The 27,899-nt window shown below is 55.0% G+C and overlaps 1 protein-coding gene across 1 annotated transcript; it reads left to right on the top strand.

Annotated features, from left to right (window-relative positions):
• Positions 1-367: 367 nt before the first annotated feature.
• Positions 368-13,858, top strand: LOC121077939 (LON peptidase N-terminal domain and RING finger protein 1-like). Its single transcript, XM_040573602.1, has 12 exons — positions 368-1,032; positions 4,280-4,398; positions 5,224-5,346; positions 5,885-5,995; positions 6,785-6,911; positions 7,491-7,584; positions 8,977-9,091; positions 9,699-9,820; positions 10,047-10,205; positions 10,791-10,953; positions 11,097-11,243; positions 12,100-13,858. Exons 1-12 carry the CDS (start codon positions 663-665, stop codon positions 12,295-12,297), a joined length of 1,848 nt encoding a protein of 615 aa, XP_040429536.1. The 5' UTR covers positions 368-662; the 3' UTR covers positions 12,298-13,858.
• Positions 13,859-27,899: the final 14,041 nt, after the last annotated feature.

The raw sequence follows: 27,899 nt of genomic DNA, 5'->3' as shown, positions 1-27,899 counted from the left end.
GCAGTGTCCCACCTGCACCGGAGGGACCCTGCTTCGCCCCGTGCACCCTGCAGTGAGGCGGCTGCAGAGTGGGGGCTGCAGGGGCACACTTGGGGTCCCCCAGCCTCACCAACCTCCCAGGCACCCTGCACCCCATCCGACCCACGGGGCTCTCCAGCACCCCACAGCGGGGCTGCACCCCGAGCACCCCAACAAACCCCTGCACCCCGCTTCGTCTAGAGCCCCCCAGCACCCCGCACCGGGAACCGGCCCCGGATCCCCCATCCTCCCCTCATTCCCCCATCCCTCCCGGGTCTCACCTCGGTGCCCGGTGCCTCCGAGCACCCCGTCCCCCGCCCCGTTCCCCGTTACGAAACGCGCCCGGGGCGGGGCGGGGCGGGCGCAGCGCAGCGGCGGCTGCAGCCAGTGGTGCCCCCGCCGGTTACGGGGGGGGACACACGGTAGGAGCCCTGTCCCGGCCGTGCCGTGCCATACCGTGCCGTGCCGTGCCGTGCCCGGGCTCCGCAGCCCTTTGCCACCCTCCCCCGCCTCCCGTGGGGAGGATGGGCTGAGCCCGGTGGCACTGGGGGGGGGGGGGGGGGCCGGCGGCGGCGGCTCCCGGGATGTGCGCGCACCGCCGGCCCTGGCAGCAGCTCCCCGGCTCCTTTTGAAGGGCAGCAGCGATGAACCGCGGCCCCCCGAGCCCGCCCAGGGGGGGTAGCCCCGTCCGGTGCCCCCCGGGGAGCGGGGAGATGCTGCGCTGCCCGTCCTGCCGCCTGCAGCTCTGCGAGCCGGTGACGGTGTCGTGCGGCCACTCGCTGTGCACGCCGTGCCTCGGGGGGGCCGTGCCCGCCCGCTGCCCCCTCTGCCAGGAGAAGCTCAAGCTGCTGGGAGTCGGGGGGCCGAGGCGCAACGTGGTGCTCTGCAGCCTGCTGGAGAAGTGCGAGGACCAAGGCAGGCGGCTGGCGGGGTTGGTGGCCCGTGTCCGGCACCATCTGACCCGTGGGGAGGCGAAGGAGGCGCTGGGGATGGCTCAGAAAGGCGTCGAGCTGGGTAAGCATCCCCTGGGTCCAGGGGGGCTTGGGGGGCGGGTTGGGGCTGGTGGTCCCAGGAGGGGCTGGGTGTGTTGTCCAGCTGGGGTGGGGATGCGCAGATGGTGCTGGTGGGGCAGGTGGGTACCGGCGTGGGTCGCTTTGTCCCCATGTCACGGCGTCCCCCATGCCAGCATGAGCTGGGAGACCTGGGGAGCTCATTTGGAGTGCTGGAAGTGCTGAGGAGGGATGGGGAGGGGGTGTACAGAAGCTGGGCTTTTCTCCTGCATCTGCAGGTGTAAGGGACTCATCCCCACCCCTGCCAAAGAGCATCAGCAGAAGGGGGACGTGGCCTTCTGGGGCTATGGTGGCCGGGTTGAGTCCTGATGTTTGTCCCTAGTGCCAGGGCCGTGGGCAGGACGGGGTGCACAGCCGTGTCCCGCCAGCCCTGGGCTCCTGGCATTAGTGGGCAGCTGGAGAGGAAGGACCTGCATGGTGATAGCCGAGAGGTCAGCAGCTTCCCACGGGTGTCCGGCAATGTTTCAGCATCAGGGGAAGAGTTTGGGGGCTTGCAATCATTATATAAAACGGCTGGGACTTTTCCACTGTGAGACAGATATGTCTGAGCCCCCCACGGCAAGCAGCGGGGTCCCCCAGCCCCCTTCTGCGCCCAGCCCCACCGAGACATTCATCTGCAGGATCAGGATCAGGATCAGGCCGGGGGGGGGGGTCGGTCTGCTTTAACACACAGCCGTAAGTGGATTTCTTGGAGAGTACCGCTGAACTAAGAGGGGTTACACAACGTGGCTGGAGAGCAGGGGACTGGGGCGGCGGAGGCAGGAGGTCCTCTGGCGTTTCGATGACAGCGCTGTGCGGGCAGCACCGAGCTCCGCTCCCGCTGCAGGCACTCACTCCTTGCTCACTGCTACTGCCAGACGTGTGCCAGGGGTGCACGGTGCGGCTGAGGGGCCAGCGGTCCCGGTGCTGGCAGCGGAGCGTGGGTCCCTTTGTGCAGCCTCCCCGGGCACCCCCTTCACATCCTCCGCGCCCTTTGTACGAAGCAAACGCACATGCGCCGTCCTCTGCTACTCTTTTCATTAGTGCCAGGCCTTTGTCTTATTGGGCTGTACGCTTAGGTGTTTCTTTTTAAAAAGCCTCCGCGAGGAGAAAGAGCAAACTGCTGCAAGCTCTGTCCTTGGCCTTTCTTCACTACGTGCTCGGCTCCCCGGCGGTCAGGGGAAGCTGGGTTGGGGCAGCGAGGAAGCAGAAATCGGCTGCAGCTCCCATAAACCTGTGTGTGTCGGTGCTGATTGGGCTCTGCGATGTGGGTGGTGCTTTTGGGGCAGGATTCCCACCCCCTGAAGCCTGCTGACCGCTTTTAGGCTGCTCGGCTTCCTCTGGGCTCCTCTTAAAACCGAAGGTTAATAAAAGCTCGGCGGGTGGGAATGTGCATGCTGGTTTGCACAGTCCTGCTCCGTGCTGCCCAGGGCAGGGACCCTCGGCTTTGCACAAAACTCGCTGCCAGACGGAGCAGCTCTCTGCTTGGGAGAGACTGCGTGGCTAAAGCGAGCAGAAAACCAGAAGATAACAAGTTGACGAAGTGAACAGAAAGGCGCAGCGTAACACAGGAGGGCTCCCGATGTGCCAGGAGCGCTGTCAGTCACTCCGCAGCTGCCGGTCTGCCAGCTGGCTCCCGTCCTCAATGTCTAATGATATCATAGATCAAAAATAGCTGCAGCAGCAGAGAAATGCAGAATTCGTAGCCTGCTTTTACACATCTTGTTTTTCCCAAAGCGAACACTTTATTACCAGGCAGTGCAAATGTTCAAATGCGTTTGCCCATGTGGAAAATAAGCCCCTGGACTTTGTACCTGTGTTTTTATCTCCGCGTGTCACTGCGAGCTGGAGCATTTCATCTCTAGACGTGTGCCTGAGGGACGGGTCACGGCACAGCAAGTTCCCCTGCTTCCTGCTCTGGGTGCCAAGGTCGTGGCTGTCATCACGCACGCACGTGGGCTTGAAGGGAGCACACGGTGCCCTCTCGGCCTGGCTGCTGCGGGGCAGCTTGGGATGGGAGATCTGACTTGCACCTGGAGCAGGGCAGAAAGCGGGGTCCTGCTGTGCCCCACGCTGGGCACGGGGGTGGAAGGAGGAAGGAGCTGCCCTGGAGCTTCCTCCTCATGGCTGGACATGGCGGGTGCCTGGGCACAGTGGCAGCGGTGGCGGGTAGATGCCGGGTTCCTGCACTGTGCTGTCACGGGGCTGCGAGTCGGGACCTGCTGGGTGCTGGCACGGCTGCATCAGCGCCTGGTGTGAACCGGGGCTGGGAGGAAAAGCTGCCAGGGCTGGGAGTGCGGGAGACATCGCCAGCAATGCTGTCTGGCTTCAAAGTGACCCTGGATGCTGGCCCTACCGTCATCCCACGGGGAGCCAGCAGGGACAGACGTGATGACACCGGTGTCCTGCCCGGAGGGACCGGGGTTGCAGCCGTGCTTTCCCCACCGCAGCGTGTCCCCGGCCCCAGCCCTTGGCAGCCGTCGGGTGATGCTCGCCGCTGGGGGAGGCGCGGGGCCGCTGCCTTGGCTGGCAGTCAGCAGCAGATGTAGGTCACCTCCGTGGCTGTGATATAATGGGGTGGGTCTGCGAATCCTGCACGGTTCAAACCCACAAAGCATCGCCACACCTGGCTGAGTCGTGCCGCCTGGGATTTCGGAGTGCTGGTTTCCGAGAGGGGCTGCTCTGCACCACGCCACCCGCAGTGTCCTGGCCAGCAGCGCCTGCACGCTGAGGTCCCACCAGTGACATTGTGATAATGCAGGCCTGGGTGCCCAGTTCCCTTCCTCTGTTTAGGGAAACCTCAGCCTTTTCTTGTGCTGGGGGGCCCAGAGCCATGTGGTGGGGTGGATCTGGAACCTTCCTTGCTCCCCCAGGGTCTCTCCTCACCCTGCGGAGAGCACATGTGTGGTACAGCCTTTTTGCTGCACCCCAAAAGGATGGATGAGAGCCCAGATCCCACTGGAGCTGAAGCTGAGCCCCAGGGCAGCAGTGGGGCCCCCGGCTGAGGAAAGATGGGGAAAAACACAGGGAAGAGGCTCAGAGTTTAACACAGATATTTAGGGGAAAGGACTTTCTTGCAGAGTTATGGGGCTGGTGGCTCGTGCCAAAGAGGAGCTCGTGTTTGGCTCGAGCTGCCTGCGCAGCCCATGTGCCCCCTGGCCGTGTGGTCCTGCACGGGCTTGTGGCACAAGCCCCCACCTTTCTCTTCCCAGCCCCAGATGACACCTCCCTGCGGCGGTGCCGGGCAGAGGCGTTCGTGGCCCTGGGGCAGTACCCGGAGGCGCTGGAAGACCTGGAGGCTGTGTGCAAGGCTGAGCCCACGGAGCACGAGGTGAGCGGAGGGGAGGCTGGAGAAGCCTTGGAGCCACATCTCACTACATACGGGAGCTAATCCTCCCAGAGGATTTCCCCTTGCTGTCCCAATGTCACTTGGAAAGCTCGCTCCCCTGATCACAGAAGGCAGAGGAAATTTTGGCTGTAGGGACACAGATAATTTACCTTTAATCCAAAGGCCTTAATCACAGTCTCTTGCCAGCCACTGATTGCTGGGCCCAGTGTGTGGTTCACAGGCGATCCTGAGTTCTCATAGCCATTGGATTCATCCTGCCCAGAAATTCACTGTCCAGATCCACAAAGCTGCAGACACAGGACGCAAGCACTATGTAACATTAACAGGAGTGCATTGCCCAGCAGTAAAGATCCAGCACTGCGTGTCTGTGCACACGCATCCTCGGTGAGGACGCTGGTGTGAAGGGTCCCAGCTTTGCACTGGGGAAATGCTCGCTGGGGGCTGAGCTGCCCCTGAAGACACCAGACCTGGGAGCTCACTTGCTGATTTGCACTTGTTGGCAATAGCTTTGCAGCGTCAAAGGCAGAAGCCCTTTGACCCCTTCTCTGGGTCTCTGCAGGGTTTACTTGCTCGGCTGTTGCAACGGTGGAGCCCCGTTTGATGTGGTGCATGGGTCTGGTGGGTAAAATGACCAGTCTGAGTGTGGGGCCAGCGATGTGACCGGGTACTTCAGCCCAGGATGGGAGCGGGCAGGATGCTGGAGGGAGAATCCCTTGGCACTGGGAGCTCGGGGTGCACACAGGAGCTGAAGGGACACTCTCAGCTGTCCACCGTCTCATAGTCAGCGCAGGTTTTTCTGCTTTACAGGGCTTCTTCAGGAAAGGGAAGGTGCTTCTGGAGATGGGACGCAGAACCGAAGCCCTGCTGGCGTGGGAGCACTGCCTGACACTCTGTCCCCATTTCCAGCCCGCACAGAGCGAGATGGAGAAGGTGCGTGGGCCCATGGCGTGGCGTGGTCCCGTGCCCTCCTGTCACTCAGGGAGGTGCCCTGTTCCTCTGAAGGACTCGTGTCCCTCACGGTCCTACTGCTCTGGGTTGGTTTCGGGAGAAAGGGAAGTTGGGTCCTGGTCCAGGAGTTTCCCATTGCTCCGATGTGAGTTTGCTGAAAGCTGTCACTGGAGATCTGGCGTCACTTCATTTTGGTGTCATTCAGGCCAGCACCCACCTGTGTGCCAAAATATTGTCACCACTGGCAGTGTCCCCAGCATGAGGACTTCATGCCATGAATGGACGTTTGCCCTCCAGGAGGGAAAGGGCAGGGGAATGAGGAATGACCCTGTGCTCTCCACTGCGCGCTTCCTTCCTGCTTTTTTTGGGTAATGGAAAACAGGTCCCAGACCTTAAAATAGACTCTTTTATGCAGTGCCTCCTGCTGCCATCTTCCTTCTGCCAAACTAACACCTTAGGGTATAGCTCAGCCAGCATGTCCTTCTCCCAGTGCCCCGCTGAGCCCCATTTCTCCTTGTAGATCCTCGCCCGGGAGGATGCTCCTTGGCCACGTGCTGCCCACCGGCGCTCGACTGGTCCCCAGGCAGTGGGGGACGGAGGGGACCCTGCATCCTCCTCTGCAGGAGCTCAGGTAAGAGACAATGATGGGACTTGGTGTCCCTTTGGGACATCCCAAACTGGGATTTTCAAGTGATGGGAACAGAGGTGCGGGAAAGGGAGGCCGGGCAGGGCCATACCCAGGGGTGGGCAGCTGCAGGTAGCAGGGGGTGGGAGAGCAAAAACACCCTCAGAAATGGTGCTGAGGGGCTGGGGGAGCAGAGGAGGCTCCTACTGGTTTCCAGTCCTCTCCTAGTTTTGTTCTGCAGTAATTTCCACAAGATTTTAGACCCTTGTGTTTAAAACACAAAAGCCACATTACATTCAGAAAAATAAAAGAGAAAATTTCAGTCTTAATGGCGGTTTTTCATCCAAAAAATACATCTGAGAACAGCTCAGACCGCTAGGAGCCATTAAGGAAAACTCATTTTCTGCTCTTTGTCTCCTAAGGAGGAATTTGGCAGGTTTGGAGAGAGGGAAAATGGGAGCAATGGGTTCAAACACACCCCAGTGCCCGGCGGTACATCTGGGCAGGGAAAGCCCGTGTTTTAACCATGAGATAAACCATGCCCTGAATGCATGCTCTGTGCCCCGGTTCTTGGGCTGTTTGTGTTTCCTCCCAGAAAAGTAAAATTTGGCTCCCAGATGCTGTTGGGGGGTTGAACAGGGATGTCTGTCAGGGACACGCTCTGCTGATGCAAGATGTTAACAGACAGCAATGTGCCAGAAAACGTCCTGGTGTCGTTGGTCTCGGTGGGGCGGATGGGTTTGTATTCAAAGGAGGAAGGGGTGTCGGGCTCGATTTTCTCCTTGCTGTGTCCAGGACCAGGAGGGAGAGCCAGAGGCTGGCAGAGGGGCCGCGGTGTCTGAGCATGGCCAGGGGACCCCCACCCCGGGGCGACAGCAGGAGCCGGGGGCTGCGGCAGAGAGGCAGCACAGGCTGTTGGCCGGTGAGTGTCTGCAGAGGCACCAGAACCTCTTCTCCTGCAGAATAACCCTTAACAAGACGTTTTGGCACTGTAATCTCAGTGTTTGTGCCGTGTGCCGGACCAGTGAGCAGAGACAGGCTTTAGATCAGAAGATCCTTGTGAGGGACGTGACATATCACATTTTGGGGAGGCAGCACCTCTGCTGGCATTGGCTTGCCACCAGCACCCAGCCCGATGGCTGCTGTACACCTGGGTTTGCCCAAAGCAGTGGCGATCCCTCGTGGCAGCACCCAGGCCTCCAGAGACCTCTGTGTAGGAGCTTCTTTGGGTCACTGCACTGCCTGGTGCCTCAGTTTCCCCGCCTGCAAAAGGAGGTGGAGATACTGCCTTCTTCTGCCAAGTGCTGGGCAAGCTGTGGGTGAACACACGTGGGTTAACGGCTGGGTTTATGTCACATTTATATTACGTTTTTGCTTTTAATCTTCAAAGCACTCATGTAGCAGCTAATTCCCTACACCTCAGAACAAGGCCAGAAAGCAAAGATTAATTCTCAGTATGAAAATGGGGGGTCTTTCTTCCCTTCTCTTCTTTTGCCACCAGGTAACGAAGAGGAGGCAGAGGCAGCAAAGTGTAACCAGCTGTACCTCGGGGAGCTGCTGAGCATTTCTGACTTGGAGTGTTCCCTCTGCATACGGTGAGTCCTTCGGCTGGGGAGCTTTGGGGACGAGGAATTGGCACCTTCCCAGTTCTGTTCCCTGGTTTGAATCTTTCTTCCCCTCTTAATAGCAAACTCAGTCCCTGGTACTGCTGAAACGCGAGTTTTGGTGGGGACAAGAGATAAGAGGGGCAGATGGGGCAGGCTCTGCCCTGGCAGGCTGTGGGAGCTCAGCTCACTCCGTCCCAGGACACAGCGTGGTTCCACCTGGTGCAGAGGTGGGGTTGTTCAGCAGGGTCAAAGATCCAAGGTGATGGTCGCCCTCTGTAACTGCAGGCCACAACAGGAAGGATTTGCCCCAGGGAAGCACCGTCCGTGATCGGGGCGTTGCAAACCCTGATGGACCAGGGCAGAGTCTGTGTCCATCTCCAGCTCTGGCCGGGGAAGGGCTCGGTGCCTTTGAGGGGGGTGAGTGTTTTAAAGGACATGGTGAGACCAGGCTGTAGTTTTTGGCCTGTCCCAGCACCTTGGGCAGTTGTGCAAGCGCTGCTGCCAGAGGACTGGGTGCTGTGCTTCTATATGTGTGGGACAGTCAAGGTTTCCTGCACGGTGGCTTGCTCCAGGTCTGGGCATGGCATGGGAGGATGAACTGTGAGTGAACTGCCACGGGGAGGGAGCTCAAGGCTGCATCTGGTCTGAATTAGGTGAATTTAATCTTTTCCAAGAGCAAGGAAATGTAGTGTTCAGGAAGAATCAGGGCTCAGTGCGAATGAAGAAGGAGACCCAAGCTGCACCTGCAGTGGGGGATTTCCATGGGTATCAGTGTCCCCGCTGAGCTGGGCTCAAGTCCTTCATTTCGTTTCTGATCCTGGAGCCACCCAGGAGTGACCTGAGCTCTTGCAGACGGAGGAGGAGGCACCTTCCCACTGCGGGCTGCTGGAGAAACGCTCAGCGCAGCAGGGCCTGTGGGCACCCCACAGGGCCGGGGAGCTCAGGCCAGGGACAGTTGTCATCTCCCATCAGTGTGCACGTCCAGCAGCCTGAGCCCAGGCTTCTAATTACAGGAATAAGCCAGCTAGGAACCTTTACATTTAATTAACAGGAGTTACAAGTGAAGATTAGCTAATGCAGCTTTAGTGAAAGCAAGTTGCATAGCCGCATACTGCCCGGGCTTGGGAAGCACGGCATGAAACAGCTTCCAGCGGCATCTCATCCTGCAGCATCGCTGTGAATTTCCCTTGAAGTGGCAGGAGGGGGTAGGGGAAATGCCTTGATCCTGCTGGAAGCAAAATCCCATAAGATTTTCGGGTCACAGTAAGGGGATTCAAAGACGCGGTACCCACAGCACAGGGCTGGGCACGGCCGGGAGCTGTGCCTATAGCAGACGTGCTTCTTCCCCACCTCGGTCCATCGATGGTGGCTCTTTTGCAGGATGTTCTTGGAGCCGGTGACGACGCCGTGCGGGCACACCTTCTGCAAGGAGTGCCTCGAGCGCTGCCTGGACCACCGGCCCAACTGCCCCCTCTGCAAGCAGAGCCTGAGAGAGGTGAGGGCACGGGTCTCCACGCCAGCGGTGTGCCCGGGGCTGGGGGCAGGTGGGACACGGGGGGCATGCAGGAGGCAGGGGACAGGCAGGATGCTCGCATGCTGGCGGCCGCCTGGCCCAGCGGTGTCAGCTCCACTTGTGCAGGAATGACCTGACAGCTGATAATTAAGACCAGGAGATTCATTTCCACGAGATGCCACAGTGATTTAGTGAGATCGTAAACAGGGCTGAGAGTTAGAGGGGAGAGAGAGAGAGGAGGAAGTTAATGCTAATTACTTTTAAAAATGGAAATGGATGGAAAACCTGCTAGCCTGGGGATTTGATTTTCTCTTTAATGAAAAAGGATTGAGAGGAGACCATTGGGGAAATTAGGTTGTCATACACGGACCACATCAGTGTCAGTGACAGGAGGCTGCGCTAGATGGGCCCCGGCTCTGAGCCAGCGCTGCTCAGTCCTGCAGTCCTCCCTGGTGGGCTTCAGCCCTCGCTCTCTCACCTGAAATTACCCTCGGCTCCAACACACGTGAGCATGATTCAGAGCTCAGGATGGCCTCGGGGCTCCCGTCCTGCTCTTGTCCAACCTATTTCTGGGTCTGTTTTCTCTCAGTACCTGAAGGATGGAAGCTACAGCTGCACCGTGCTGCTGCAGGACATCATGCTGGCCACCTTCCCCGCACAGCTGGCCGAGCGCCGGGAGCTGCACCAGGCCGAGATGGCCGAGCTCTCCAAGTAAGAGGGACCTGCTCTGGTGCGTGTGGGGTGTGTGTATGCAGGTGGGGGCTTCTCAAGCTTCTCACCTGTAGGACTGCATCGTGGCGGTCTGCACCACAGCATCACTTCGTGGGGTAAAGGACAGATGCGGTTTGGGGGAGCAGCCAGGGTGCGAGCCGATGCAGAGCCTTTGGTGGGATTTATTCCTGGAGGTGTCACAGCAGTGTCCCCTCCTCTCCTTCAGTCTGACCAAGAACATCCCCATCTTCGTATGCACCATGTCCTTCCCGGGTATCGCCTGCCCTCTGCACGTCTTCGAGCCCCGCTACCGCCTGATGATCCGGCAGTGCCAGGAGACCGGCACGAGGAGGTTCGGCATGTGCGTGTACGAGACCGGGAAAAGGTGAGCTCTGGGACGAGGCTGCTTCCTTCTGCCCCGGCTCGTTTACCCATGTCTGCTCCAGCTCCACATTTCTAAAATCCCGAGTGGTTCAGAGAGGGGGAACGGGGTGCGATTTCATCTCCCACTGCATCCTGCTGGCAGAAATCCCAGGGAGGATATCTCCGAGCTGCCTGCCCATGGCCACTTCATGGTTCCCTTACTTCTCATACTCTGTCCACAGCAAGCTGTGGTTGCACATGGGCCAAATGGGCTTTTGTTTGATGCAGCCTGGTCACCTTGTCCCTGCTCAACTGAAATGAGATAGATAACATTTTCTGGCCTCAGATGGGTTTTGGGATGTCTCTGCAAGGGATGGTGTGTTCAGGCCTCTGGACATCAGGGCAGCATGAGGACCTAAGTCATTTTCGTACAAGACAAATCCAAGGGAGTGCTCGCTGTTCCCTGCCCTCTTGCAGCAAATGACAACAGAATTAATTTCTGATTTCACACCATTTCTCTGCTTGGAGATGGTGCGTTGAGGAGAAGCGGCTCTCCCACCACCGGCACTGTGCTCAGGCCCTCTTTTCTCCCTCTCCCTCCCTCCAGCTTCGCAGACTACGGCTGCATGCTGCAGATCCGGCAGCTGGAGCTGCTGGCGGACGGCAGGTCGCTGGTGGACACTGTCGGCGGGCGGCGGTTCCGGGTGCTGAGACGTGGGCACAGGGATGGCTACAACACCGCTGACATCGAGTACCTGGAGGACAAGAAGGTGAGGGCAGGGCCAGGGCAGAAGCCCCCGGTGTGGTGGGACAAAGCCAGGGGAGGAGGAGAAAAGCCAGACAAAGCCAGAGCACCCGCGGTGGGCACCGTGCTCCCCACGCGCCCCTCTCCGCTCTCCTCTTGCCCCTGCAGGTGGCTGGGGAGGAGCTGCAGGAGCTGCAGAGCCTCCATGAAAGCACCTACGAGTTGGCCCAGAGGTTTTGTGAGCACGGAGACGTTGCCTCCAGGCACCTCTTGATGCAGCATGGACCGCTGCCGGAGAAGGAGGAGGACATCCAGGTAATGTCCTGAGGGAAGGGGTGCTCCACAGGGTACCGAGAGAGCCTTTGAATCAGATCCAAAAGGAAAAAAAACTAACAAATGGGCAAACACACAAACCCCACAGCTCAGCTGTGCTCTTCTTTCCTGTTGTCCGTTCCTTTGAGAAAGCCCTGGCTGTCCAGGGAAGAGGTGCTAAGCCAGCAGGATCCAGTTTGCTTATTAAGTTGCTCTGACAAATTCAGATTATGGGGAAAAACAAAAACAAAAACAAAAACAAAACACCAAAATTTAGTTTTCACTCTTTCAAGAGGGTGCTACCTGCCTGGATCTTTACAAACAAGCCTGTCCTGCTGTTCTCTGAGCAGCGCCCAGCTGCTGTGCTCTTGCTGGAGCAGCTGGGCAAAACTAAAGCAAATGCCCCAAATCCTCCATCCCTGGGGACCCTGGGGAGGTTGTGCCAGATGCTGGATGTGGCACTGACTCTGCTATGGTGGTGGTGGCTGAGCGCTGCTGTGCTGGGGTGCCTCTAGGAGCGTGCAGGATTTTGCCCATGTTGTTGAAAAGTGTGGTGTTAAACAAACCAATGTGCAAGGTATTTCTCTGTTTGTTTCGTACCGACTTTCTCGGTTGCCTCTGTGGGGGGAGAGTCCCTAGGGAATGTTTGCCTGGAAATTGAATTAGTTCATCCAGCCATCTCACGCCTAAACAGACGAAAGGGCTGCTCGGATGAGTGCCGTAGCCATGGCAGGCAGTGCTGCAGGATCCTTCTTACTACTCCGAGCAAATATTTCCTATCGGCAGTGCTGCCTGAAGGCCGTGCACCTCCCCGCCTTGCGGCTCCTGATGCAGGGCTTTCCCCCTCTCTCCCTTGCAGGCTTCTGCCGACGGCCCGATGTGGTGCTGGTGGCTCATCTCCATCCTGCCCCTCGACCCGTCCTTCCAGCTGAGGCTCTTCTCCAGCACCTCGCTGCGCGCCCGCCTCACCCAGCTGCAGCGCATCCTCCTGGCTCTGCTGCAGCAGCCCCCGGCCGCGCACCCCCTGCCCGAGCACAACCCCCGGGGCCGCATCTGAGCCCCCAGCCCCAGCAGCCCCCGCTCTGTTCACAGGGGAGACCCCCCCTTCCTTCCTTGGGTTTCTTCGTGCATTTCTTCATGGTTTGAACCCCAAGGAAGGGACCTCAGCGATGGGCTGGGCTCTCTCTGCCCGACTCGGTGGGGCCCGGTGGTGACTCGATGCCGTCCGTGCTGTCCCCATGAGCTGCGACCGTGTCACCGGTGGGGACCAAGCCAGAGAGCTGGGTTGTGTCTTGGGAGCCAAAATCCCCTGGTGAGCTGCTTCAGCGCTAGGGAGGACTTTCCCTAGGGCAGAGGACAGAGTGCCAGGGCTGCTTGGGTTTTGGCTCTTCCTCTCCAAAGGACAATGTCGGGGTTTTGGTAGATGGCCCCACTCCGTGCAGCAGGGGAGGGGGGATTTAAGGCTTGGGAGATGTGGCACCAGGAGGCAGAGAGGTCCCAGGTGGCTTCCTCCACCTGCAGGAGCTGAAGGCTCAGCCTCTAGTGTGAGTTTGGCTTAATTTCTCTTTGAACTGGAAGGAAGGTTCAATTAAACGATCTGATATCCCCGACCCTGCTTCTAGCCACCTCCTTGGCCAGGCAGAGAAGGAGGCACTGGTCGGAGCGGGGCCACCGCCTCCGTGTGGCCATGGGGACGGGTCCCCACTTGCCGATGGCTGCTCCCGACCTGGGTCAGGTTGGGCTTTCGGGTCAGACCTGACACACGGGTGGGCTTGAAGGGGCTGATAGGAGAATTAAGGCTGGCGGTGCTTGTTGAGACTTTCTGCCCCTTGAGCAGTGCAATTTCCCCGTGTTCAGTGTTTCTTGTGACCCTTGAATTTGGGACCCAGGACAGTTCAGGGCCCCCGAACCAGCACGGATTGAAGTCAAAGGGGATCTCCAGAGGGGCTGGGGAGGGCACAATACTGGTGGCCGATGCTGTGAACCCCATGCAGGGGAGGAAGTGCCTGTCTGCAAGTGCCTGGCTGCTGCTCCTCTCCAGAGAGAGGGAAAAAGTCACTGCCCCCCCTCTGCCTGCACAGGCAAGGCTTTACTCCATGGAGATCCTAAAGGGTTGGGATTTTTGTCTCTCATCCATAATTTCAGTGACTTTGGGCTGAAATTTAGGAGTAATATTGACTTAGTGAGTTGTTGAATTAACATTAATTCCAGAATCATGTCCCTGCTTTCGCTCTGTCTGGAGGCTGTTACCTGGGGAGGGGGAGAGGCGGTGGGGTCGGAGCCACAGGGCCCCTTCCTGCCCATCAGTCCTCTCCGTGTCCTTCTGCAGGGTGCCACTGGATTTTGGGAAGTGCCTTTCTTTTCTGCAGGGTGGATGTGAGCACCCCCGTGACCCCCCCCCCGCCCCACAAGCTGCCCGATTACCAGGTGTGGGAGCTCCATGGGTCTCTCTGTGGGTCTGGGCCGTGTTCGTGCTGGGACCCAGCTTGCTGCAGGAAGGGACTCGTGCAAGTTGCTCCGGTTTGTTTGGAGCGCCTTTGGGGTCTGTGTTAGCATCTTCTCTCTTTGAATTCTTTTCTTCTTCTTGGTCACTGAAATAAAGAACTTTGTTGTTGTTGTTTTGTTGCTGGTGTTTGCCTTTTAGCCACTCATTGACGAAAGTTGGAGCATCCCAGGGGGATCTGGGACACGTGAAGAGGCTATGCACTGGTGGTGGTAGGTTAGGTGGGCACAGTGGACACAGGGTAGATAGCGGCAAGGGGAAAAAATAAATCGTTTTGGAGGAGACAAAGAGCATGTTAAAACAAGCCAGGAGGACTGTTTCCTGCATGTCATTGCAGCAAAGGGCTTTGGGGAAGGATGGGAACCCGGGACAGGGGTCTGGGAGGGATGGTGGCCAGTGTGGGGTGACCCTGGCGGGTGTCCGTCCCTCCAGTGCTGGGGAGAGCACCCGTCCCTGTCCCCTCCTCGTGGCGGTGGGCAGAGGGCTGCAGCCGGGAGCAGGTTTGCACGGGGCAGCTGGCACCAGGGACGTGTCCCATCTGGGAGACGTGCACGAGGTCCCGAAGGGAGAGGTGCCCTGGGTGGCGAGGGGACGCTCCCCGTGGGGATGTCCTGCTGGAACAGCTCCTGCTGACCCCTGCTCCCCGAAAAGGGCTTCCAAAATCCGCCAGGTGGAGGTGCCCACGCGTGTCGGTGCGTCCCCGTGCCGAGCCGTGCCGTGCCACTAGGGGTCAGGAGCAGGCTGAGCTCACCCTGCAGGGCAGGCACAGCGCTTTTAGGGGCGCACAGCCTCCGGTGGCTGCCGGAGCCTTGGCCACGCTTTTGTCCCCCCCCCGAGCCCCGCAAAGCGAGTAGGGCCGGGCTGCCCCCAGCTCTCCATCAGCAGGGAAGTGGGGCTGGGGGACAGGAGCAGGGCATGGCTTGAAGCCACCTCCTGTTGCCCAGGACTGGGGTCGGAGCTGTGCTGGGGGGTCCCTCTGGCCAGCTCACAGGTGGGAGGCGAGCAGGATAGGGATGGGGATGGGGGCAGTCAGTGTGGCAGCCAGGACAGGGCACCCTCCCAGCCCGGCCCTGGTGTCCCCATCACCAGGCGGGACTATGAGCTGGCCATGGGGCTCATTGCTGGCCCCTGTCCGTGATCCCCTGCTGGGATGCTCTTCCCTTCAAGAGCCATTTTGGGCAGCTTGGCTCCTATGGCTAGACTCTCTGTGAGGACACAGAGGACCCCAGGGAGATGCCCTCTCCCCAGCCCTGAGGGTTCCTGCTTCACCTCCTCCTCCTCCTCCTCCTCCTCGAGCTGGACTGGGTCCTGCCTGGCATGGCCAAGGCTGGAGCTCTGGGCACCTCCAGTCCCCCTGCCCTGAGGTGAAATGAGGGCCTGGATGACAGCACAAGGGCTCCGCGCCACCTGCAGCACTGCCACACTGCTTCCTGCTGCTCGCATTTCTTTCCCCCTGTGTTTTTCCATCTCCTCCCCTGCTCATCCCAACAATAACTGGTAATGATTTCTGGCCTTTATGTAACACTTGTCATCACAGCTTTACACACGGAAGTTGGTCTCCTTCTCCAGCTTTACAGACGAGAGCCGAGGACGGGGAGAGGCAACGTGGTGCCCAAGGTCACCCAACAAGGCTCTCCAAAAACTCTTCCCACCCACGCAGCCTCCACTCTTGGCTGCTGGGCGGATCCTGCACCGGGGGTTTGCATCCCGGGAGAGCTGCAAAGCAGCATCAGCACCGACCCCTCTCCTCCATCCCAGCTTCCCAACCTCCTCTCTATTTCCCTCCCATTCAGCATCTTCGACTCGAACTATCAGTGACAACTTCCCTCACCTAATAGTGTGGGCAAGCAATTAGCTAAAGAGGCAAGTAATTAATACAGCAGGTGTCAGGCTGTGCCTCATCTTTCTTTAACAAATGGCATATTTCCAAAGTAATTAGACCAGCCGGTACCTGAGATAGCAGAAAATCAACACGAGATTGTTAAAACTAAGATCTCCTTCTCTAGTAAGGCCACGCTCGCACTGGAAGAGAAGCACGTTACATATTAAGGTTAATGACGGTGGGAAGAAAGGGGGAAAACCAGCACCTAATTTTTTTCCATCCTTTAGCAAAGACCAATTGGTGCAATAAAAGATGGGTCACATTGTTCCCGTTTCTCAAAAAAGAAAAAAAAAAAGGGGGAAACGGTGAAGATAGGTGTGCCTTCCCTTTCAAGAAAACTCACCCACGGGATGTATTCAAAGCCAGAAAATGACAGGTGATGAAAAAAGGGATTCAAAGCCAGTGCTGGAGCGGTTTGGGGGGTACCTGCCCGATATGTCAGGGTGACCACAGCTATTTACACCTGCAGCAAATTGATTTACAGGGACAGGCTCTTCATAGAGGCTTTTAAAAGCCCACTGGGGCCCATTGCACCAGCGGAACTGCCTGGTCCAGTGCCACCCTCACCCCCTTGGTACCCATGCAGCTGGTGTCCCCTGGGGGAACACGACCAGGGACTGCCACCAAAACCTGGCAAACCACCGCAAAGCAAACCTTCCCCAGTGCTCAGCATGTGCAGAGAGAGGGCAGCCATACAAGGCCCTATATACATACATACACGATGCCATGACCCTTCTCCAAGCCTTTGGCCACACCCCGTGTCCCCCTGAGCACCCATCAGTGGCTCGGTCCCCCCCTGCCCCACGCTCTCCCTGCTGCTTTCTGATTTCACAAAACTGCTCCAGCTGAGGCAAAATATTTACAGCACTGATTAAACATCGAGGTAATGGGAAACTTGTTAAAAGTGTGGAACTTATATAAATACAGCGTTATTAAAATAAAATGTGACTTCTAGCAAGGACAGCTCTCTCAGCTGTGCTGTGTTTACCTTAATTGTTTCCCTCCATTAATTACAGTCTGAGAGGGAGACTTGTGCAAATTGAAATAAATTAATCGAATTTGTTTAGAGTTTTGTGTGGCTGGCTTACGGGGATTGCAATTATGCGAGCATGTTTGGGGTGTTAAATTACATTTCCTAGATCTATTCTTCCCCTTTCAAGCACCAGCAATGTGAAAAGGCAGGAGTCAGTGGCAATTAGGAGGTAGCAGGCATCGTGAGCAATGGTTATGATAGCTCCCATATAGCACCCCTTGCAAGTACTGAGGCTTATCCTGGATAAATGCAGCCTGGCTCTGTGCAATGAAAGATAAAGGGCAGGTGATGGGGCTGATGAATGCGACAGATTGAGGTGATCTGCACTGCAGCAGGGTCCCACCCCTGGGCAGTGAGTTGGGCGGGAGCTTGGTCCAGTTCTGCAGGAAACTCAGGCTCTGTGACCCAGCTGCCAGCATCTGTCCTTGCTGGTTCCCACTCGCAGCTGCCCCATAGCACCCATATTTGACACAGGGGAAGAGGCTTCCAGATATATCGAGTTCTGACAATGGGCAGTGAAATGGAGAAGAGAAATGCATCTGCCAAGGGGAGGGGATGGGGATGCTCAACCCCTATTAGACACCAGAGAATCTACACCGCAGTCTTTTTCCTGAAACCTGGCTTCCCCGGTGCTGGCAGGCCATTCTGCTCTGGTCTTGTCCCAACCAGCCAGAGGAATGGATTACATGGGATTTTTCTCTGAGCCCAACTTACCCCTGCTAAAGTGCAGCTGAACTTCAAAGGGGATTCAGCACAAAAGAAGGAGAAACCTGCAAGTTCCTCCCCAAAGAAAAAGGAATTTGGGGAAGAAATGAGGGGACAGGGCTGTGCAGGAGCTGACTAGGGAGCACCAGAGCTGGGGGGGAACCTGCTTCTCAGATACAGAGCACAAAAGGTGCTTGGTTCCCCCTCCCTGCCTTGTGGCAGAGCCGCACGTGAACCTCCTCACCTGGCTGCTGCCTGCGCCCGGATGATGTATGGAGTGGCTGGGCTGCAATAGGATTTCTACCCGGAATATTGGCTGGATGATAAAGGAGCCTGTCTGCGGTGATAATTGCACCATAAATAGCGCCGGGTTCAGCAGTGACGAGTGAGGCACTCGAAACCCTCACCCTCTGGATTCCTCCCACTTCCTTCCATCTTCCTGACTGCTAACAAGCTGGAGGAATAGTGGCTCGGTTTTTACCAACCACGAGAGGTTTATTGCGCTGAGATGCAGCTGGGCACCTTCCTCCCCATAAATCTTAATAGCGAAAAAAGCGAGAGAGGCAAAAACCTGAGTAAATTGGGTCATTACTGAAAAGCAGCGGGTGCGGCCGTCCCTCCTCGTCCTCCCTGCTCCGTCCCGACTTTCCCTGGGTGCTCTCGGGCTCCTGGGGGTGCTCATCCACTTTATTCCACTGATGGGAACTGAAAGGCTGCCAGCCAGCCCCAAACGCTGAAAAACGAGGAGCTCGAACTGGGGAGTGCCGTAGCAGTCAAGACTGGGGAAAAAACGTGAATGAATACAAATGGATTTGAAACTTTCTCTGGCTCCTTGGTTTTTGAGCCGGCAGAAAGCACGTGGGCCCTTCCCAGAGAAAAGCTGGGAAATGGAGCTGACTCTGCAGGCAGATTAACCTGCTCCTGAACTGCAAATGCTACCCTAAAACCAGGCAGGTGTGGACAGGAGGTTCCTCACTCACAGCAGCCTCAAGTCCTCCTGGGCTGTGTCCCCCGGGGAGGTTTGCTGGCTGTTTGTGACCAACCTGCTGACACTTTGGGGAGTGTGGAATAAATGGGAAAAGTGCCCAGCACTGAACTGAGGCATCTCCTAATCACTTCTTATCCATGGGCCAGGGATTTGCTGCTGTGGCTCTTTTCTTTCTTATGTACAGTGCCCTATTTTGCTACAAATAGCTAAAAACTGGACCATGTGGCACAAATCTCCTGGGATGTAAAGGACAACCCCATTTGCAAGGCCCTGGCCAAAAAAAAATAACACTTGAGGAGCCAGAATTTTATTCTGAGATGGGAAAAAGACATTAAAAGGCAAGTTTTAAGGGCACTGGGTAGAGTTGGGGAAATCCATGCAGAGTGCCCAGGCTGCTAAGCAGGCACGAGCTTTTCAGCTCCCTTACAAATCTGTAAGCTCCCCTAAGCCTTCCTCTTCTGCACACGTGACAAATCCAAAGGCCAAATATAGAGTATGATTTTTCTCCTTTTTTTTTTTTTTTTTCATTCTGGAGTGTTTAAAGCAAAACTATTTACATTGTTTAAGCTTCGGATTTGCAAGTCTAAATCTTTCACAGTTCCAGGTGCACCCAAAAAGATAAGGGTGTCAGGAGCTGCGCTGCTGTACCTAAAAATAAATAAATAAAGCTGAGATTAGTTTGCAGCTGCTTCTTAATACCCAGTATTTCTCCGCTATCTGCTGCTATTATTATATTTACCTTGCCTAAGCCGGCATGGGATAGCACAAAACACTTAGCACAACAAAAGCGATGACCACTCTTCGGTTCTATGTTCTATGCAGCCAGATCGTGGGAGAAAACCAAAACCAGGCCCGCTCAGCGTTTCTGTAGCTGCAGCAAATGAGATCCACGATTTGGAGCTGAAATAAGCCGTCACCCTTTGTTTGTCTCTGGGAGTTAAAGATCTGTGGAAATGGCAGTGGGATTTTAGTCCCAGCAGGAGAGACATCCGTTCTGAAAGTCACTCCTATTCTTGTCTTCGGTTTGGAAAGCCACTGGCTGCATTTTGCTTTGCCAGTTTTCTCTCTGGAAAGCTCACCACCACCCACAGCACTGGGTACTGCTGAGCTCTGGCTCGCATCCAAATCCTCCTCCCTTCAGGGAGATGGAAACTAATCAATGAAGAATATTAAACAATATGAAAGCCACAATGACTTAACATTTCCCATAAAGGTCAGATTCCCCTAGCAGCTTCACGGCAGCACTGAGCTGAAGGCAGCATGGGGAAACGACACCTCTCAGAGAGAAGCTCGCCTTCCTGTTTTCCACGGGATGCTCTCACATGATGGAAAGGACAGTGCTGCTGAGCAGGCTGAGGCTGGCTTGGCATCCAGGCTTGTGCTCAGCCAAGCTTTGATTTCCCTTCTGTTTGTGGGAAGCCTGAGCTGTCCCACCCACAGGTTTGCAGGTGTGGATTCATGTGGTCCTGGGGTGCCACCACCACAAAGATGCAGGGGACCAAGGTGGCTCACTCCTGCTCCAGTGCCCTCACCCAGCCTGAGGTCTCCCAGGTTTTGCTGGGAAGGGAGTGATGCGGTCGGGTCAGGGATGCTCACCAGAGCTTGTCACGGAGATTTCAGGATCCTCCACTCTACTGAACATAACTCATCTGCCCAACAGCCTGCCACCCAGAGCTGCCTGAGTCCGGGGGGTTCATTCCATCCCTGGTAGGAGTTTTAACCCAGAGTCAGCCCTGGTCTCAGCTCTGGATTTGCCACCTTACCTCCTTTGCAAAGGCGAATGGTGGTGGGATGCAAGGAGGGCTCTCGTGACACCCTTGGAGGGATGCAGCCCAGCCATGTGAGCAGGTCTGGGAGCAGCCAGCCCGGCAGGCAGCAATGGGAAATCTGCTTCCCTCCGCATTCAGCTGTCCCTGATACATCTGCTCACTCAACTTCTGGCATGGTGAAAGAGACAGGGCAGTTGCCTGGCTAGTGACCATAGAAAAGTAATAGAAATATAAACCCTTTAACAAACATGGTTCTCTGTCATTTCTTCTGGATAGGTCCCTCTCATTCTGCAGCAGCAATGAAAAATTTAAATATTGACCAGGGGATTAAATTTCTGGTTTGGCACTGAGTTGTTGAGCAATCTTAACAAGTCACTTCTCTGGGGCCTGGTCTTTGAGTCTGTGTACAAAGGATGACGACGCTTGACTTCCCTTTCTAAAGCTATTAATAAGAAGTGACCCATCAGGCTCAAGAACAGTGTTCTGGCCTCTAAGCAAGGCCAGAAATCTGTTGAGCCTTGTTTCCATTCTAACAGAAAACCTGGTTAAAATCTAACTCTTTTATTTCAAACATTACTGGCAGGGCTGAAAAGATGCAAACATAATAGATCGAGCCAGGCAGACTGCTCACGACTCCTTTGTATTTAAGTTTGAACAAGATTTTGTAAAAAGACACAGCAATTAGCATCAGCCAGGGAGAGAGGGGAGAGGAAAGGACCTTGAGCAATGCCAAGCTGCAGCCAGGCAGAGCCTGCTGGATACAAACACAAGGAGCCAGTTTTTTTTGGAGATTGCTGTGAGCCATTGCATTTTGCATTCCAATTATTTTTCTCAAGTGCATAGTTAACTGACGCTGCTTGGTCCCCATTGAGTTTCTTGACAAGCAATTTGTTTTTAGAAAGGATGAAGATCAGCAGGTGTTAATTCCATCACAACGCCCCTCCTTTCCCATCCCAAAGCCTTCCATCTTCTTCATTTGCTCCTCTTAATAAGATTTTGTATATTGCGACTGCACCTGGTTGTATGCCACGGTTATGAATTTAACATGCAAAGGTAAATGTAAACAGGATTAAACAAATCTAAGTAATTATGAAACACTTGAAATCATTCTCCCTCCCCCGGTTTATTTGCAGACTCTTCATTCTGCCTGTCTTGCACATCCAGCTATTGCAATAATTTTTCAGGGGTACTTTAAGTTGTTCCAGACATTTCAGCCAAAAAGAAGCATTCATTTCTGCTAGAAAGTGGCAAGAAAAAATGATGACTTCTTGGCTTTATTCAAGGGGAATGGGGATATGAGGAGGAGCGAAAGCAGACTTCGCTAATCTAAATTCAAAAACATAAGGTGAAGCTTTGGTCTCATTAGAACCAAGGACAAAAAATTATTTAAAATTTTATGACTCCAGGGATGTAAGATAAAACCACACGCATAAATGCTTCTACCTGAGCAGAATTTGTCTGGCCACCTGTATGACTCAGTGATCTGCTTTTGTGCTGTCTTGGCCATGGACTTCTAACTCTGAAGGCCTTCAGGATCAGCAGAGATGTTTAATTATCCATCATGTTAGGAGTGGTATCAGTTTGGGTGGATGAAAGCATTGGGAGCATCACTCCCTTAGGAGTAGACTAGATGCTGATGCATGTGGGGAAAAAAAAATATATATACATATATACATATATACATATATATATATTATATATTAGGTAAAGATTTGAGTATAAAGGCATACTTTTTGTGGAGTGATTGTCCAACCCTTAAATCATCCTTAGCGCACCTCGGCATTGGGAAACATTAAAGAAAATCCCCCTCTGCTGCCGGGTTGCCCCATTTAGTAGGGATGCTGCTTGGGGCCATTGCTTAGTGGGTGCAGAAATGTAATTTTCAGAGCAGGCTGTAGCAGAAGGGGGAAGCACCGGCGTGTTCGCACAGACCGGAGCTCTCAGCAGTGTGCACCAACGCTCCCGCCGCACCGAGGGCCTGGCATTGTCGATTTCTGTAGCTGTGTTTTGAAGCCTTCTGAGATAAGCAAGAAGAGCTTCGAGCTTGCTTTAACAGTAGAGATCACTGAAGGGACTGTTCCAGGAGGTGAGTGCCACATCTCTGCTCATGGCACCCCCGTGGATTCCCCCTGGGTACCAGCTCCCTCCCCTAGCACGCAGCCACCGGCCACCACGGCAGAGCCACGGCTTTTTAAGCCAGCTTGTGGGGAAGCAAGGGGTGGCTGAGCCTGGCCGGCAGCTGCCGAAAGGCACAGCGCAGCAACATCGCCGCTGTTTTCTAATTTGTCTCAAGTCTCAGCAGGCTGACACCTTCTAATTTGCTGTTTGCTGCCTCTCTCGTGGAAGTCCAGCTGATCACTCTGTTGGTGCCCGCAGATCAATCTCGCAGAAACAGACTCATTTTTCCCCTGCTCCAGAAGAGGTTAGTTTTCCAAACATCTGCGGTTACCTACTGAGCTAAGCAACACTGCTCTCACTCATCCTGGCTGCTGTGCGTGCCACCAGGTGCCCCCACAGCCCAGGGTGTAGGTGGGAGGTAGACCCGGGTCTGGCCCCACTGCTGGGGTTTTATGCATTTGGTGGTGCTGGTGGGAGAGAGATGGGAGAGCGGCGATGGACGGGCAAGCAGAAAGAAGCCCACGGAGCTGTTTTCAGTGTCATTGATTTCAGAATTGTATTACCGTGAGTTTGGGTCACCCTTTGCCAGCCAAGATGTAGCAGGAGAGGGCTGCAGGGTGGGCTTGCACAGGGCAGCCCAGCACCACTCAGCTCCGGCTCTCCCACCTCACAGCCCAGGAGGGCTTTTGGGGCCTCCGAATCTAACGGCTGCAAAATCCAGCTCCCTGTGAGTATTTAAATATTGCTGGCCTCTTATAGAAAGGAAATCATCTGCCATATTCGCTCATCGCTGCCTTTTCTCAGGGGCCACGCTGACCTCAGTGTGTTCCTAAAGCAGCAAAGCTTTCCTTCTTTTATCTTAAGGTTTAGGGAAGAAATATCCTAGAAGCCCAAGAAATAATTCTCATAAAGGAAGAGCACTTAATATAGTACCTTTTTTTTTAAAAACAAGTCATTATTTCCTCAACACCAGAATTTGCTGAAAGCACTCCAAGTTCTTTTTTGCAAGCGCCACAGAACAAAATAATTGTGCAATTAGTAATGCATCTCACACGTCTTGAAGTGAAGGATTTTTACTTTTGACAAGTACAAAATGTAACATTTTGCTTTTCCATGGTGGGAAAACACCAGCCATTCCTTTCCCCCTCCTCCCTGTTTTAAGTGCACTGCAGTATGTAATTAATAAAGATAATAATAAGTATCCTCCACTAAGCAGGAGGAGAGAGGCGATGTGAGTGGCACAGACACAACGTGGATAGCTTGGGATTGCCAGAGCAGCCAGCAGCTTCCAAATATTAATTATAGCCCTCTGAGGAGGAGCCGTGTCTTCCCCAGCCCTTTCAATGCCCATTCCCTGGCACTACAAAGCGGGGAGCTTTGCCGAGGGGCCCCAGCAGACCCATGGCTGAGCTGGGATGGGCACCCAGCTGCCCCGACATGGCTGCACGCAGCCGCAGGCGTCCAAGTGTGCCGGAGGTTTGCTGCTGATTCAGCGACTGGAGCCATGCTTCTGTAGCTTCAGCATCCTTGTGCTCAGCACTAACAAGTGTCTAGCCTGTGGACGTTAACAAACATCCCCTCGGCGTTGGCTTGGCCAACTTGCCTCGTGTATATTTGGTGAGAAAACCGAAATCGTTGCCTGGGCACTAGCAGCCCTCCTGCCCTGGGAGGTATTGCAGCAGAAGCAGCTTTCCCCTTCTCGCTTCAGCTCATGGCATGCTGAGCCTGCTGCATTAATGGGAAGCGCTACAAAACCCTTTTGCTTTTTCAAAGCCATCCTCCCCGGTGGTGCACCTCCTGGCACTGCAGCTCGCTGGGACGGGTCGGCATCGCAGCGCAGAGCAGCCGGACACACCACGGCGAGGTGCAAGCCCCACGCAGCACCCGTGCCGAGGGACGTGCTCCCACCGGTGGCACGGGTGAAGGAGGTCCAGCACGGGAGCTGCTGGGCTCAGCCTCCTGCTCCTGCGCATCTGGGCAGCCTCAGTCACCTGTCGTGCAGCTCCAGACACGCTGCATTGACCCTTAGCTGCAAAGCAGTGCCGTGCAAGCAAGCCAACTTAATTATACATTTTAAAATTGCTTTGCATGCTGTGTCACAGCCCAGCTGTGACAAAGTGAGGCTTTAGTTCTGGAGTTTCATCCCTGTCCTGTGGGTCCCCAGGGCACCTCCGGAGCCATCCCTCGTCCTGCTCCTCTCTCCTTCGCACATTTGGGCTCGCTGAGCTTGGCAGCTCCGTGCGTGGTTTCCAGAGCCCTCGGGCAGCACTCAGGAGCGGAGCAGGGAGGGCAGCCTGGCAGGGATGGACGCGGGGGCTTTTTGGTGCATGCTGATGAGACGGCAGGAAATGGGAGCCAGCAGGGGTGGGCAAGCAGGAGCTGAGCGCGGCTTATCGTTTAACCGCAGAAAGGGACTCTCACAGAGACAGAGGCTGCTAAATACGTAAATAGGCAAACATCAAACACCTCGACTTCCCCAGCCCCTGGCCCTGGTGCCCGCGTGGGGCTCCCAGAGCATCTTCCCCCAGCAGCTGACGGGCAGAGCGGCTGCTGAGGCGCATGGGATGCTGCAGGCACCGGCCGGGGTGATGCGATTGCTTTTTGCCCGAAGCCAAATTGCCTTGGAAATTAAAAGCTGCTGGAGTCACAGAAGAACTGCAGTCCTGGGGGTGGGAGCGGAGCTTGTTGGTGTGACAAAAAGCCCATGGACTATTTTTCCCTGATAAGGAGAGACTTGTACCAAGAGAGGACTGGAGGACAGGAGGCAGGAAGTGCTCAGACCACTCAGCTGGGTCTGAAGTTAGTGATGCATAACTGATGAAACTGCAAAGCCAGAAAAAAGCTCTCCCTAAAACGGTTTTTCTGGAATGGGAAGGGCCCAGGGTACCCAGAGACAGCCACAAACAGGGCAGGAGAAGCAGGGACCCTCCTGGCTTGGTCCTCCTCGGGTGAGTTGTTGCTGCAGGGCACCGCTGGCTGGGGAGCCATGGGGTCACAAATGGGGCATGAGGGGAGAGAGTGCCTTATGCTCTCCTGTGTGGGCTCTTCTCCTGGGCTTCATTGGTGGCACACAGCCATTTACCCTCACCTTTTTTAACTTTGGATGGTCTTCCTCACTCCTCTGAGTGGCCCTTGGGCAGGGAGTGTGCAGGCTGCCCAGGGACGGCCAGGAGGGACGTCCCCTGTGCAAAGCTGGTGGCTGGGGCATGATGTCCGGATGGCTTGCACGACGTTTGGGTGAGTTTGGGCTGAAGGGCAGCTGTATTCTCCTCTGGTTTTGTAAAGGCTCCAAGATGCCCCTGGAGAAATGTGCCTTCTTGTCCCCACCACAAAGATGCACGCACAGCGCTTGGCTTCCGAAAACATGCGAGGGGCTGGTGTCAGCAGAAATGTTCTGTCCTCTTCGACCTCAGTGTCAACAAAAGCCAACAGAAAAATATGTATATATATCATCTAAAAAGTGCAAGAGGCACAAACATTGTTTTAATCCTCGGGAGAAACCAGAATCTTTGACGCAAGCAGACACTAGGTGGCAAGGAGAGAACTAGAGATGCCGCAGGAAACACCGCGGGCAGCCCCCGCGAGCTGCCAGAGGGCCGTTTGCCCACAGCCCTGGGGATCGCAGGAGACATCTCCTTACGGAGCTGAGTGCTGCCTCCCCCAGTGAGATCAGGGGTCCAGGCAGGGGAACAGGTAACAGGAAAGACAGTGATGGAAGAATTGGTCAAGGGAAATATGTAAAGACAGGAGGGGATGTCTGGGTGCTCTGAGAAGACTGCATCAACAACCCTCGACATGAAAGTCTCCCTGTGGCATTTCTGTGCTCCGTGGATGCACACAGAGGCAGCAACGCCTCTCCACATGGCTACCAAACATTGCCCATGGAGGCTGACGGGCTTTCCCCCTCTCTGGAGGGGGCCAGGAAATGCTCTCCCAGTTACCCATTCAAGACCTACTATAAGCTCCCCATTTTTTTTCCCAATTTACATAATTTTGGGTTTCTCAGCCTGCAGAAAGCAAATTCCCTAAGCCTTTCCACCTGCTGCACTGCCATTTTCAGCCCCCATTCCACCTCCCCTGGCTCCGGAGCTGGGCAAAGCCACGCCACACAGTCCTGCCTCGGTCTTGTCAGCTAGCAACCTTTTGTTGGCTCCACAGACTGTATTTCAGGCCTGATGTGAAGCTTTGCTGCAATCCAATCAAACCAATATTCACTGGTTGGCTATTTCTTTCCTGGAAAAGTCACTTCCAGTAGTGTTATCACTTCAGCAGACTCACAGGAGAAACCTTATGAGGCCTCTGAGGATTTTCATGCTAATGAGCTCTAGTCCATCATCAGTTCGTCACTGTTTGTGTTTCACCTGGCTGTGTACAAAACCAGGGACTCCTCTGGCACAGCTCTCTTTGTTCACTGTCCCTTGCCATCCTGGAAGAAGCTGATATTAAAGGAGAAGAATGAAAACAAAAATATCTTTTAGCCCCAGATCAAGAGATGTCAGAGTCATAAAAAAAACAGTGACATGTCAGGTGCTTGAGGCATCAGGAGACCTGCCCAAGGTTTCAGAAGGAGCTGGAAGGACCAAGATGTCTTCAGAGGTTCCCACCTGATTATGAGAAAGCTAAACACTTGGTTAGCACACCTTCTTCCCACTGGCCAAGCTACAGCGGTAATGAAATCCACCATGAAAATCCATCAAAGGTTCATCTTTTGTCTCTCAGCATCTTTAAGCCTTAATGCTCCTACTGCTTTCCTTCCCCTGCCTCCTCTCCCAGCCCCACAGGACACAACCTCCTGATGAGCCATGCTCGTGAAAAGCTGGAGGGGATTTGCCACGTGTTGCTTCCAAAGGCCCAGGGGCAAGAAGCTTTAATTGCAGGATTTTTTACACAGGGTGTTAAAATTTAATAAAGTGAGTTTCTGGTTTCCCTTTAATGAGATGATGATTGTGTGTATGAGATAATGTTAGGTTCTGTTGGTGGGAACCTCACAGAGGGGTTTTAAGTAATCAGACCAAGAAAGAGACAAAACTGAAACCCAAGCCTGTGATAGTTATCCTGTCTTAAGGACTTACTTTGCAACTTCCTTTAGAGATAAGAAACTGGGATCATTTCTTGAACATTATAGCACGGCCAGGGATCTTCTTTTTAAATGGCTTCCCTTGGGAGGAAGGAATGGGGCAGGAGGTGGGCTTTTGGGTTTGCTTGATTGTGAAGACAGCAAGGATGGTGTCTTCTGGGGTGTGTTTGGGGAGTGCAGGGTGAGCGATGCTGAATGAGGTCGGGTGAAAAGAAAACCCTGTTCCGAGCCAGGACAGCCTGAAAGCATTGAAGCCACTGAGAAACAATAATAATAAAAAAAAGCCTGAAATTGTTCCCTCAGCCACTCTGGCTGCCTTGCTCCTTGGCTTCCCTTCCCCTCCTTTCACTTCATGCTACCTCCACACTGAATTTTGTTGCCCTACTTTTGTCCAGCCTTCTCCTAGAGATAAGATAAACGCTATTTTCAATTAACAAGATGTGATTGCTGAAAGCAATAGGAGGCAGTTCATTTAGAGCCAGCAAATTAATTGAAACCTAAATGTACATAGCCAGTCTATTGCTGGGGGGGCAATTATTACCATCACTTGGCCCTTGCCACACGAGGAGGCAGCATCTGCCAGC

Source organism: Cygnus olor, chromosome 14 (assembly GCF_009769625.2).
Source record: "Cygnus olor isolate bCygOlo1 chromosome 14, bCygOlo1.pri.v2, whole genome shotgun sequence".
NCBI classification, from domain to species: Eukaryota; Metazoa; Chordata; class Aves; order Anseriformes; family Anatidae; genus Cygnus; species Cygnus olor.
The sequence above is the reverse complement of the archived record's forward strand: the minus strand, read 5'-3'. Positions and strand labels throughout refer to the sequence as shown.

What these genes read in the sequence shown, in the direction of transcription:
- LOC121077939 (XM_040573602.1), top strand. Translation starts at nt 663, where the DNA reads ATGAACCGCGGCCCCCCGAGCCCGCCCAGGGGGGGTAGCCCCGTCCGG. An exon ending in CACAGAGCGAGATGGAGAAG is followed by an intron (nt 5,347 to 5,884) that starts GTGCGTGGGCCC and finishes TTCTCCTTGTAG; the next exon opens with ATCCTCGCCCGGGAGGATGC. An exon ending in AGAAGGAGGAGGACATCCAG is followed by an intron (nt 11,244 to 12,099) that starts GTAATGTCCTGA and finishes TCTCCCTTGCAG; the next exon opens with GCTTCTGCCGACGGCCCGAT.